A 13550-nucleotide genomic window follows, 5' to 3' on the forward strand; every position below is an offset into this window, starting at 1 on the left:
TCTCTGCCTGTTAATAAAGCAATTTATCTCTGTTAAATATTCCTGTATGCTGTTGAACTGGACCAGTTCATAGCAAAGTTGCATTTGAAAGATGTCAAACTCTTAAAGAAGACTGTGGAATCTGTGTTTATCTATGCCCATTATATCCTAAGTTTGACTTTTAACTGACCTCTTATTTTAACTTGGGTCTAATTTATTTGCCATGTCATTTTTCCATAAAATTCAGTTCACTTAAAAGTTCATGAAAATAAGCCGGGCTCAGTGGCTCAGCCGGTAATCCCGCGCCTTTGGGAGGCTGAGGTGAATGGATTGCCTGAGTCCGCGGGTTCGAGACCCGCCTGGGCAACTTGGCGAGACCTCATCTCTACAATAAATCAAAATGAGCGGGGCGTGGTAGCGCGCGCCTGTAGTTCCAGCTACTTGGAAGGCTGAGGCAGAAGGATTGCTGGAGCCCAGCACATCAAGGCTGCGGTGGCCGGGAGCGGCCACTGCACTCTGGTCTGGGCAACAGAGTGAGACTCCAACTCAAAAAAAAAAAAAAAAAAAGAAATATGTCCTGTGATTAGCCTGACCAGAACCTATCAGCCCAACCAGAAGCCATCGCAGTACCCTGCCAGAAGATCTGCCTGGTACTACAGCTCAGTCAGTGGCCATGCTGGATAACAGTGGCCAGTCAGCAGCTCCACCCAACATCACAGCAAAGGTAGTGGTCCAGTCAACTAGAGAACCTATAACAAGCTCTGCCTGCCCAGGGTCATCACCAGCTGGCCCATCCAGAGTCCCAGGCTAGACTAAATAGTGAAGGTCTATCCCTGCCAAAGAACACCTATAAAAGGCCAGAAGACAGGATTGTCTCCTCAAATGCTCAAACAACAATGCAAGGACAAAACGATTAAGAAAAATTAAGAAATCATGACATCTCCACAAGAAACTAATAAAGCCCCAATAACACACCCTAAACAAATGCAGAGTTATGACATGACTATCACAGAATTCAGAATAATTCTCTTCTAAAAGTTCAGTGAGCTACAAGAATATACCAAAAGAAAATTAAATAAAATATGAAAAACAATACATTAACAAAGTAAGAAGTTTGACAAAGAAATAAAAACAGATCCGGGCTTGGTGGCTCAGCCTGTAATCCCGCGCCTTCGGGAGGCTGAGGTGAGTGGATTGCCTGAGCCCGCAGGTTCGAGACCCGCCTGGGCAGCGAGACCTCATCTCTACAATAAATAAAAAAAATCAGCCGGGCGTGATAGCGCATGCCTGTTATTCCGGCTACTTGGAAGGCTGAGGCGGAAGGATCACTGGAGCCCAGCAGGTTGAGGCTGCGGTGGCTGGGAGCGGCCACTGCACTCCAGTCTGGGCAACAGAGTAAGACTCCAACTCAAAAAAAAAAAAAAAAAAAAAGAAATAAAAACAATGAAAAAGAACCAAATAGAAATCCTAGAGAATATAATGATTAAACTGAAAAACTCAATAGAAAGCTGGAACAGCAGATTCAATCAAGCAGAAGACTTAATGACCCAGAAAACAGAATATCTGTGCTAGATGAGGTGACTCATCCCTGTAATCCCAGCCTAGGCAACATAGCTAGACCTCGTCTTTACAAAAAATCAAACGGCCAGTATGGTGGTGTGTGCCTGTAGTCCCAGCTACTTGGGAGACTGAGGCAGAAAGATCACCTGAGCCTAGAAAGTCAAGGTCATGGTGAACCGTGACCATGCCACTGTACTCCAGTTTGGGTGATAGGGTGATTCCCTGACTCAAAAATAAACAAAAAACCAAAACATGTACAATTACCTAGAGGGGTAAAAGGACAAAAGAATGAAAAAGAACTGAAAAAGCCTACGGGAGTTAAAGAACACCCTCAAGAGACCAAACCTTTGCATAACAGGCATTGCAGAAGGAGAAGGAAAAAAAAAGATCAGAAAGCATATTTAAAGAAATAATGATTGAATACTTCCCTTTTGGGATGCCTTCATCCAAGTACATGCAATGCAAAAGTCTCTAAACTAATTCAACCTAAAGAGGAGTTCCCAAGACACATAATAATCACATTATAAAAAATCAAAGACAGAGTGGGTATGGTAGTTCACACCCGTAATCCCAGCACTTTGGGAGGTTGAGACAAAAGGACTGCTTGAGCACAAGAGTTTAAGACCAGCCTAGGTAACCTAGTGAGACCTTGTCTCTACAAAAAAATTAGCCAGGAGTGGTGGTGTGCATCTATAGTCCCAGCTACTTGGGAAGATGAGACAGAAGGATCACCTAAGCCCAAAAGGTTGCGGCTGCGGTAAGTCGTGACCGTGCCACTGCACTCCAGATTGGGCAGCAGAATGAGATGCCAACCAAAATAAAAATAAATAAATCTGAGAGCAGCAAAAAACAACAAAGATATCACATAAAAGAAGTGCAGGCCAGGTGTGTGTAATTCCAACACTTTGGGAGGCCGAGGTGAGAGGATTACGTGAGCCCATGGGTTTGAGACCAGCCTGGGAAATTTGGCAAGACCTCATCTGTACAATAAGTCAAAAAATTTGCCGGCCATGGTGGCACGTGCCTGTAGTTAAAGTTACTTGGAAGGCTGAGGCGGAAGGATTGCCTGAGCCCAGCAGGTTGAGGATGTAGTGACCATGAGCACGCCACTGCACCCCAGCCTGGGTGACAGAGTGAGACTCCAACTCCAAAAAAAAAAAAAAAAAAAAAAGGGAGTGTCAATACAACTATCAGTAATTTCGGAGCAGAAATTCTGCAGGCCAGGAAAATGGAACATGGAAGTACTGAAGGGAAAAACAACAATCACGGCAACCGAGTATATATTACCTAGTAAAGCTCTCTTTCAGAAAGGAGAAATAAAAATTTTGCCAGACAAATAAAAGCAAAGAAAGTTTATCACTAGACCTGTCTTACATGAAATCAGTAAAGGGAGTTAAGTTGAAACAAAAAGCTATGAATTAATAATATGAAGCATACAAAAGCACAAAACTCAATGGTATTAAGTAAAACAAAGCCACATTCAGAATACTCAAACACTGCAATGATGGTGTATAAAAACAATTGTATCCCTAATACAAGGGTTAAAAGACAAAGATACAAATAAAAAATGGAAGTAGTAAATCTTTTTTTTTTTTTTGATTTCGAGTCTCACTCTGTCACCCAGACTGGAGTGCAGTGGCATGCTCCTGGCCACTGCAGCCTCGACCTGCTGGGCTCCGGCGATCTTTCCACCTCAGCCTTCCAAGTTGCTGGAACTACAGGTGCGTGCTATCACGCCCGGCTAGATTTTTATTTATTGTAGAGATGAGGTCTCGTCAAGTTGCCCAGGCGGGTCTTGAACCCACGGGCTCAGGCCATCCACTCACCTCGGCCTCCCAAAGTGCGGGATTACAGGCTGAGCCACTGAGCACGGCTGTAAGTCTTTTTTTTTCTTTTCTTTTTTTGGAGTCGGAGTCTCACTCTGTTGCCCAGACTGGAGTGCAGTGGCTGTTCCCGGCCACCACAGCCGCGACCTGCTGGGCTCCGGCGATTCTTCCGCCTCAGCCTTCCAAGTAGCTGGAATTACAGGCGCACATTACCATGCCCGGCTGATTTTTTGATTTATTGTAGAGATGAGGTCTCGCTGCCCAAGGGGGTCTTGAACCCGCGGGCTCAGGCAATCCACTCACCTCAGCCTCCCAAAGGCACGAGATTACAGGCTGAGCCACCGAGCCCAGCTGGCTGTAAATCTTTACCTATAAATAATTACCTTGAAGCCGGGCTTGGTGGCTCAGCCTGTAATTCTGCACCTTTGGGAGGCTGAGGTGAGTGAATGGCCTGAGTCCGGGGGTTTGAGACCCGCCTGGGCAACTTGGCCAGACCTCATCTCTACAATAAATAAAAAAATCAGCCGGGCATGGTAGCGTGCGTCTGTAGTTTCAGCTACTTGGAAGGCTGAGGCGGAAGGATCGCCGGAGCCCAGCAGGTCGAGGCTGCTGTGGCCGGGAGCGGCCACTGCACTCCAGTCTAGGCGACAGAGTGAGACTCCAACTCAAAAAAAAGAAAAAAAAAAACTCTCACCAAAGTAGGTATAAAAGAAATGTACCTCAACACAATAAAGGCCATTATATGAGAAGTGCACAACTAATACTATGCATAACAGTGAAAAATGGAAGGCCTTTTCTGTAAGAAAAGGGACAAGATAAGGGTGCCCAGTCCCCCCACTTCTTTTTTTTTTTTTTGAGTCTGAGTCTGTCACCTAGGCTGGAGTGGAGTGCAATGGCATGCTCACAGCCACTGCAGCCTCAACCTGCTGGGCTCAGGTGATCCTTCCGCCTCAGCCTTACAAATAGCTGGAACTACAGGGGCATGCTACCATACCTGGCTAATTTTTTGATTTGCTTTAGAGACGAGGTCTCACCAAGTTGTCCAGGCTGGTCTTGAACGCCTGGCTCCCAAAGTGTTGGGATTACAGGCGTGAGCCACCATGCCTGGCTCTCACCACTTCTATTCAACAAAGTGAAAAAGTCCTTGTCTGAGCAATTAGGTAAAAGAAATAAATGAAAGGTTTCCAAATAGGAAAGAATGAAGTGAAACTGTCACTGCTGATATAACCTTATATATAGAAAACCCTAAAAGTCACCAAAGAAACTGTTAGAACAAGGAAACTGAAAACACAAATAAATAGAAAGATGTTCTGCGTTCATAGATTGAAATAATTAACATTGTTTAAATGTCTTAACTACCCAATGTAATATACAGATTCAATGTAATGTCTACCAAAATTCTAACATCATTTTTCAAGAACAGAAAAAACAATCCTAAAATTTGTATGAAACCACAAAAAGCCCAAACAGCCAAAGCAATCACAAGCAAAAATAACAAAGCTGGAGCTATCATATCACCTGATTTCAAACTATACTACAAAGCCATAGTAATTAAAATATGGCATTGGCAAGAAAAAAACATATATCAACTAATGAAACAAAATAGCCTAGAAATAAACTCATCTATGCATGGTCAACTGATTTTTGACAAAAATGCAAAAAATAAACAATGGGAAAAGGATAGCCTCTTTAATAAACGGTGCTGAGAAAACTGAATAGCCACATGCAAAAGAAATAAATCGAACACTTATCTCATATCGTACACCAAAATCAACTAACAACGGATTTAAGATATATATCAGAGGCTGGGCACGGTGGCTCAGCCCGTAATCCCACGCCTTGGGAGGCCGAGGTGAGTGAATTGCCTGAGCCCAGGGATTTGAGACCAGCCTGGGCAACTTGGCGAGACCTCATCTCTACAATAAAAAAACAAAAAAATTAGACATGCGTGGTAGCGCGCGTCTGTAGTTCCAGCTACTTCTTAGAAGCCTGAGGCAGAAGGATCACCTGAACCCAGCAGGTGGAGACTGCGGTGGCCATGAGCATGCGACAGCACTCCAGTCTCGGCGATTGAGTGAGACTCCAACTCAAAAAAAAAAAAAAAAATTAGTATAGCCATTATGAAAACTGTATGGAGACTTGAAATCAGTTTGTCAAAGAGATATCTGCACTCCCATGCTTACTACAACACTACTCACAATAACCAAATTATGGAATCCACCTAAGCATTCATCAACAGATGAATGGATAAGAAAATGAGGTCTATATACATAACGAAATACTATCTAGCCTTAAAGAAGGAAAATCTGCCAGGTGTGGTGGCTCATGCCTGTAATATCAGCACCATGGGAGGTGGAGGAAAGAGGATCGCCTGAGCCTGGGAGTTCGAGACCAGCCCGGGCAACTTGGTGAGATCTTGTCTTTACAATAAATCAAAAAAAGATTAGCTGGGCATAGTAGCACATGCCTGTGGTTCCAGCTACTTGGAAGGCTGAGGTGGAATGATCACCTAAGCCCAGCAGGTCGAGGCTGCGGTAGCCGAGAATGTGTCACCGCATTCCAACCTGGGCGACAGTGAGACTCTCACTCAAAAAAAAGAGAAGGAGCTGGACTCGGTGGCTCAGCCTGTAATCCTGTGCCTTTGGGAGGCTGAGGTGATTGGATTGCTTGAGCCCGTGGGTTTGAGACCCGCCTGGGCAACTTGGCGAGACCTCATCTCTACAATAAATCAAAAAAATTAGCCGGATGTGGTAGCGCGTGCCTATACTTCCAGCTATTTGGAAGGCTGAGGCGGAAGGATTGCCGGAGCCCAGCAGGTCGAGGCTGCGGTAGCCGAGAGCGGCCACTGCACTCCAGTCTGGGCGACAGAGTGAGACTCCAACTCAAAAAATAAAAAAAAAGAGAAGGAAAGTCTGCCATTTGAGATTACATTAACGGAAATGGAAGACTTGCTAATAAGCCAGGCTCAGAAAGACAAATTCTAGTTTACATGTAGAATCCAAAACAATCAAATTTATAGAGGCTGAGGGGAAAGGGAACGCTGTGATAAGGGCCAATAGGTAGAAGCTTCAGCTAAGCCAGGCACAGTGGGTAACACAGCAAGAGCCTGGTTTGTTTTTTTTCTGAGTCAGATCTCACTGCGTTGCTCAGGCTGGAGTGCACTGGTACACTCACGGCCACCCCAGTGTTGACCTGCTAGGCTCAGGTGATCTTTCCATGCCCGGCTAATTTTTTTTTGATATATAGTAGATACGAGGTCTCACCAAGCTGCCCAGACTAGTCTCGAACCCCTGGGCTTAGGCAATCCTCTCGCCTAGGCCTCCCACAGTGCTGGGATTACTGGCTTGAGCCACTGTGCCTGGCCAGAGAAACTGTTTCTTAAAACAAGAACAATAGGAAATGAAAGACAAGGTCAGACAGTAAGCTCAAGTCTTTCTTTAGGATCTATTATGCAGTGTTACAATATTGTTAACAATAGTACACTAGAAAAATATAAATATTTTGAGGTGATGGATATGCTGATTAGCTTGATTTAATTATTCCACATTGTATTTATGAATATAACATCGCTTTGTACCCTACAAATAGACGCAATTACACATTTTCAACTTACAATAAATAAAAAATATAGGTTGAATATCCCTTATTCAAAGTGTTTGGGGTCAGAAGTGTTTTGAATTTCATTTTTTCAGATTTTGTATCATACTAGTCAAGCATCCCAAATATGAAAACTGAACATCCAAAATCCTCCAATGAGCATTTCTTCTGAGTGGCATGTTGGATCTCAAAAATACTTTGCATTTTGGAGCGTGTCAGATTTTAGATTTGGAATAGTTAACTTTATTAAAAACAAACAATAACAACAACAAAAAAGAAACCAGCACACTCCAAAAAGTAAAAAATACCTAGGACACCAGAAACACAGGCAACAACAGTAAAAACATTAAATGGACATGAAAATTAAAAAATTTGTTGTACCAAAAAAGCCAGTCAACAAAAGGAGAAGGCGATCTATGGAATGGGGGAAAACGTTTGCAAGTCATATACCTAATAAGAGGATAATATACAGAAAAAAGAACTCCTACAACTCAACAACAAAATACTAAATAACCTGTTTAAAAATGGGCAAAGGAAGCTGGGGACAATGGCTTATGCCTGCAATCCCAGCACTTTAGGAGGTGGAAGTGAGGATCGCCTGAGTCCAGGGATTCGAGATCAACCTGGGGCAACTTGGTGAGACCCCATTACTACAATAAATCAAAAAATTAGCTGGGCGTGGTGGTATGCGCCTGTGGTCCTGGCTACTTTGAAGGCTGAGGTGGAAGGAACATTTGAGCCCAGCAGGTCAAAGCAGTCGTGGCTGTAAGCGTGCCACTGCATCCAGCCTGGATGACAGAGTGAGACTCCTACTCAAGAAAAACAAAACAAAAAAAACAGGCAAAGGATTTGAATAGATACTTCTTCAAAGAAGATAATACAAATAGGTAATAAACACATGAAAAAAAAGATGGTTAACATCACTAACATCATTAACACCTCTAATCTTAGGGAAATGCAAACCAAAATCACAAGGGTACCACTTCATATGCCTTAGGATGGCCGCTATCAAAAAAACCAAAAAGTTAGGTGTGGTGGCTCACACCTATAATCCTAGCACTTTGGGAGGCAGAGGCAAGAGACCAGGCGTTGGAGATCAGCCTGGGCAACATGGTGAGACCTCATCTCGACAATGAATCAAAAAATTAGCTGGGCATGGTGGCACGTGCCTTTAGTTCCAGCTACTTGGAAGGCTGAGGTGGAAGAATCGCCTGAGCACAGCAGGTTGAGGCTGCAGTGGCCGTGAGCATGCCGCTGCACTCCAGCTTGGGTGACAGAGTAAGACGCCAACTAAAAACCAAACAAACAAAAAAAACCCCGCAAAATCAAACTGGAAAGGGCTAACAAACAAACAAAAAAACCCCTGCAAAACCAAACGGGAAAGGGCTGGTAGCAGGGGCTCATGACTGTAATCCCAGTGCTTTGGGAACTTGATGTGGGAGGATCATTTGAGGTCAGGAGTTTGAGACTTGCTTAGGTAACATAGCGAGACTCTCCCTCTAAAAAACTTGTTAAAAACTCAGCCAGGCATGGTGGTGCATGCCTGTAGTCCCAGCTACTTGGGTGGCTGAGGCACCAGGATAATTTGAACACAGGTGGTCAAGGCTGCAGTGAGCTATGATCCTGCCATGAGGAAGACCCTGTCTCTAAAATGATAAATAAACTTAAGATTAAATAAAAAACAGCAACATGTTGGTAAAGATGTAGAGAAATTGGAACCCTTGTCATTGCTGGTGGAAATGTAAAATGGTGCAGTTTCTATAAAACAATATGGTGGGAGCTTCCTGAGAGCTGAGTACGTGGAGCTTCCTAAAGGGTGGTGTGTCCAGGGAGTGCATGTAAGCTCCCTTCCCCCATACCTGACTCTAGTCATCCTCTTCAACTGTCTTTTGCAATATCCTTTATAATAAACCGGCAAATGTAAAAATATAAAAACAAAAACAAAATGGTGGTTCCACAAAAATTTTAAAATAGAATCACCATATTATCCAGTAATTTCACTTCTGGTATACATTCGAAAGAATTAAATCAGGTTCTCAAAGAAACATCTGTACACTCATGTTCATAGTAGTATTATTCATAATAGTCAAAAGGTGGGAGCAACCCAAATGTCCATCAATGCATGGATAAACAAAATGTGGTATGTGCATATAATGGAATATTATTCACCTTTAAAAAAGAAACTCTGACACATTTTCTACAACATAAATGAAACTTGAGGACATGTTTATGCTAAGTGAAAATTGCCAGTCACAAAAAGACAAATACTGCACAATTCTATCTATTGAAGTACTTAGAGCAGTCAAAATCATAGAAAGAAAGAATGGTTGCTAGGGACTAGGGACATAGGAAGAAGGGAGAGTTGTTGTTTAATGGGCATAAGTTTTAGTCCTGTAAGATGAAAAGGTTCTAGAAACTAACTACGCAATGTGAATATACTTACTACTACTGCACGGTATACTTAAAACTGGTTAAGATGATGAATACCTTTATGTCAACTTTACAATTAAAACTAAAAACAGTCTAAAAAAAAGAATAAAATACCAAAATGAAAAATCAAGACGGGTATGGTGGCTCATGCCTGTAATCCCAAAACTTTTCGGAGGCTGAGGTGGGAGGAGTGCTTGAGGCCAGGAGTTTGAGACTAGCCGGAGCAACACAGTGAGACCCTATCTCTACAAAAAATAAAAACAGCCAGCCTTGTTGGCACATGCCTACAAGTCTCAGATACTAGGGAGGCTGAGGTAGGAGGATCCCTTCAGCCCAGGAGTTGGAGACTGCAGTGACCTATGATCATGCCACTGCGCTCCAGTCTAGGCAATAGCTCAAAAGACCCTGTCTCTGAAAAGCAAAAAAAGAGGTCGGGCATGGTGGCTCATATCCGTAATCCCAGCACTTTGGGGGCCAAGGTGGGAGGACTGCTTGAGCCTAGGAGTTCAAGACAGCTGGGTAACATAGCAAGATCCTGTCTCTACAGAAAATTAAAAAATTAGCCAGGCATAGAAGCATGCACCTATCGTCCCAGATACTCAAAAGGCTGAGGTGGAAGGATCACCTAAGCCCAGGAGTTGAGGTTGTGGTGAGCCATGCACTCCAGCCTGGGCGAGAGAGTGACTCCAACTAAAAAATAATTTTAAGTTAAAATTAAACTCTAAGTACCATGCTACTATTAAAAAAAGTTTTTATCAAGCATCTCCTCACAAAGCATGTTACTGGAGTGGTAATTAGTTAAGGAAAAGTGCCTATGTCATCCAGCTAACCTGAGATGCTATCTATTAGGCTTACCCCAGGAACTGCGTATGAGCCCTTACTCTAAACCAGAGGTCCACTCTCTAATCCTGAAACTGCTGACATATGTGACACAAGAGTTGGCATCCACAAACGCAAAATCCTAGGATTTTCAAACCCTTCCTTCTTCCTACCTGCGACTAATAGAACACCAGGCTCACATCAGCACTTACTTCACTTTCACAACTTGATTCTCTATTCCTCCCCCACCCTTCAAGAATGTTACAAGAGTTAGTGGGTGTTAGCAAGACCCCTTCAGAAACTAGCCATTCCAGAAAAATAATTGCTTACATACCAAGGGCTGCCAACAAGAGCAACTTCCCAGCAGCATGTTTTAGTAACCTTAATGAAGCAGAGAGCAACGCCTCCTGTAATACAAATTCTGGTTGGAAGAAAGGATCTACAGATTGTGGAAAAGTACAACTTAAAAAGCAAACACCACAGACTCCAGTGGAGCAGGACAGCAAGCAGAGATTTCTAAATACAGAGCTCAATTGTAAGAGTCCACTGTACCTTAATTCTCACTATCATCATTTGCTGTCAAAAATAGAAACTTCCATGTCTTGATCCATTCAGAATGAGTCACAGCAGGCACAGCTCTGTTTCCACAGGACAGCTGGGTCAGAAAGGCCACACAGGGAAATGCAAAAGGCAGCCAGCAGGTTTTCTTAGGGATTATACTGCTCCAGCTTTTATCCTTCTTCCAAGCTATTCTGGTGCCAAGAAAGCTGCAGGGTGGTCTTTGCTCTGCTCTGAAAAAGCTTCAATCTTTTCACCAGCAGGACTGAAGTAGTCTCAGGTCTGCAACTCCCTCTGCTGCCCAATGTTTTCTTTGCATGCTGTAGTTGTTTTAATGAATTTCAAATTCAAATATGTTAAAAGAGCTAACTAAAGTAGCCCTTTATCTCCAAATATTCTCCAAAAAGGAATAAGTTCAAACAGGAGAGGACTACAGCTGGAATGCAAACTTCTAAGCTGAATTGACTTCTATATTCACCTACAGTAGCCCTCTCTCTCAGAAAGAATTTATTTCATTCAGTTTAATAAAGTATCCCTCATAGGCACCTAAAGCAGGAGCTGGACTTCTTGGTCTTTCATCACCAACCTTAATAACACTCATCTTCCAAAATCAAATTTAAATAACATTTAGGATGTAGGGCATTAAAACAATCTGTTTACCACTCTGTTTCACTGTATTTATTCAACTTTGTGCCTAGCTAACAGCAGATGCTCAATAGCCATCTAATAGAATTTTAACAACAACTACCTTGAGATACTGGGGAGGAAAGATTTGTCCACATAAGAATTCAGTTAACGACCACAAGGGGAGGACCCAAAAGCCTTAGAGAAAGGAGTAAGAGACAGGAAAGAGTCTCCAACATACCATTATTCTGCCTAACAATTTACCTATCAGCTATATTTTTAGTTTTCAGACTACCAATCTCACAATGTCTCCTTCCTGTTGACTTTTTTTTTTTTGAGTTGGAGTTTCACTCTGTCGCCCAGACTGGAGTGCAGTGGCCGCTCCCGGCCACCGCAGCCTTGACCCACTGGGCTCTGGCGATCCTTCCACCTCAGCCTTCCGAGTAGCCGGAATTACAGGAGCGCGCTACCACACTCGGCTGATTTTTGATTTATTGCAGAGATGAGGTCTCGCCAAGTTGCCCAGGCGGGTCTCAAATCCCACGGGCTCAGGCAATCCACTTACCTCAGCCTCCCAAAGGGGTGGGATTACAGGCTAAGCCACCAAGCCCGGCTCCTGTTGACTCTTTAACAGAGCTCTTTCTAAATGTAAAGCCACTTCATTCTTTACCTATACCCAAATACTTCCCACATTTTTGATCTTAGTGATAAAATTCACAAATACTGAGCTGAGCAAATACTGACCCCATTAAATAATGTCCCTAACCTACTTAGGTTAGAAATTCTAGTATTCCAGCATATAGAATTAGAAATGTTTTTTTTTTGTTTTTTTGAGTTGGAGTCTCACTCTGTTACCCAGAGTGGAGTGCAGTGGCCGCTCCCGGCCACCACAGCCTCAACCTGCTGGGCTCCGGCGATCCTTCCGCCTCAGCCTTCCGAGTAGCCGGAATTACAGGCGCAGGCTACCGCCCGGCTGATTTTTTAATTTATTGTAGAGATGAGGTCTCGCTGCCCAGGCCGGTCTCGAATCCACGGGCTCAGGCAATCCGCTCACCTCGGCCTCCCAAAGCGCTGGGATTACAGGCTGAGCCACTGAGCCCGGCTCCTGTTGATTCTTTAACAGAGCTTTTTCTAAATGTAAAGCCACTTCATTCTTTACCTATACCCAAATACTTCTCACATTTTTGATCTTACTGATAAAATTCACAAATACTGAGCTGAGCAAATACTGACCCCATTAAATAATGTCCCTAACCTACTTAGGTTAGAAACTCTAGTATTCCAGCATACAAAATTAGAAATGAAGGCATGTATTAGTGCAATAACCCTTGTTTATTTTTGTGAGCCCTTCCCTTTCCACCACCCAATATAAAAAAGCTTACCTCTCAGACAGAATTTCTACTCTTTGTCTCAAGAATCTATAGACCCATTCTTTGAGAAGCCCAAGTGCCCAGGGCAACTGCCACCCTTCAGAAACTTTAAAATAAATACCAATGGTGTCACTGTATAAAAGTTCTCTACCACTGGATAGGAAAAAAAAGTACATTTTCTAATAAAAACAATCCCACAGCATTTATTGTCATCTTGTAATAACATAAGGGTAATCAAAACAATATGAACAAATGTTTTTGAACTATAGTCCAAACAAAGGACACCTAAAAAAAAAAAACTATATTGCGCTCTCAACAATTTCTCACTTCATTGATCATTTCTAGTTGGAGACACTTTGCAGCAGGGTAATATTATCTCCTTTTAGCATGATCCGACCTACAACAACAAAAAAATAAGAAAGCTATTAATAGGCACACATTCAGAAGTATGATCATCTTTTAGCCTCAGAATTTTCTATTCAGCTCTTCAATAATATTTTGAAAACACTTTCTCTCTTGTGAAGATAGATGAACACACCAGACACGATGGCTCATGCCTGTAATCCCAGCAACGCAGAAAGCTATGGTAGAAGGACTGCTCGAGCCCAGGAGTTGGAGGCTGCAGTGAATTATGATTGTGCCACTGCACTTCAGCCTGGGCAATGGCAAGATCCTGTCTCTTTTTTTTTTGTTTTTGAGTTGGAGTCTCACTGTCGCCCAGACTGGGCTCCAGCGATCCTTCCGCCTCAGCCTTCCGAGTAGCCGGAATTACAGGCGCACGCTACCA

General features: G+C 43.1%; 1 protein-coding gene across 4 annotated transcripts in view; it reads right to left on the minus strand.

The window, feature by feature from the left end:
* Window positions 1-12706: 12706 nt before the first annotated feature.
* The window catches only part of SNRPE (small nuclear ribonucleoprotein polypeptide E), an 8649-nt gene continuing 7805 nt past the window's right edge, over window positions 12707-13550 (minus strand). For 3 of the 4 annotated variants that reach the window (XM_021715553.1, XM_008064056.1, XM_008064054.1), the window contains one exon: window positions 12707-13160. In XM_021715553.1, the coding sequence (XP_021571228.1) occupies window positions 13105-13160 (56 nt within the window). In that variant the 3' untranslated portion in view covers window positions 12707-13104. The remainder of the gene's footprint in view (window positions 13161-13550) is intronic. The other variant, XM_008064055.2, reaches the window with a different exon arrangement.

This window comes from Carlito syrichta, unplaced genomic scaffold, assembly GCF_000164805.1.
Source record: "Carlito syrichta isolate Samal-C Ts95f unplaced genomic scaffold, Tarsius_syrichta-2.0.1 Scaffold307186, whole genome shotgun sequence".
Taxonomy (NCBI): domain Eukaryota; kingdom Metazoa; phylum Chordata; class Mammalia; order Primates; family Tarsiidae; genus Carlito; species Carlito syrichta.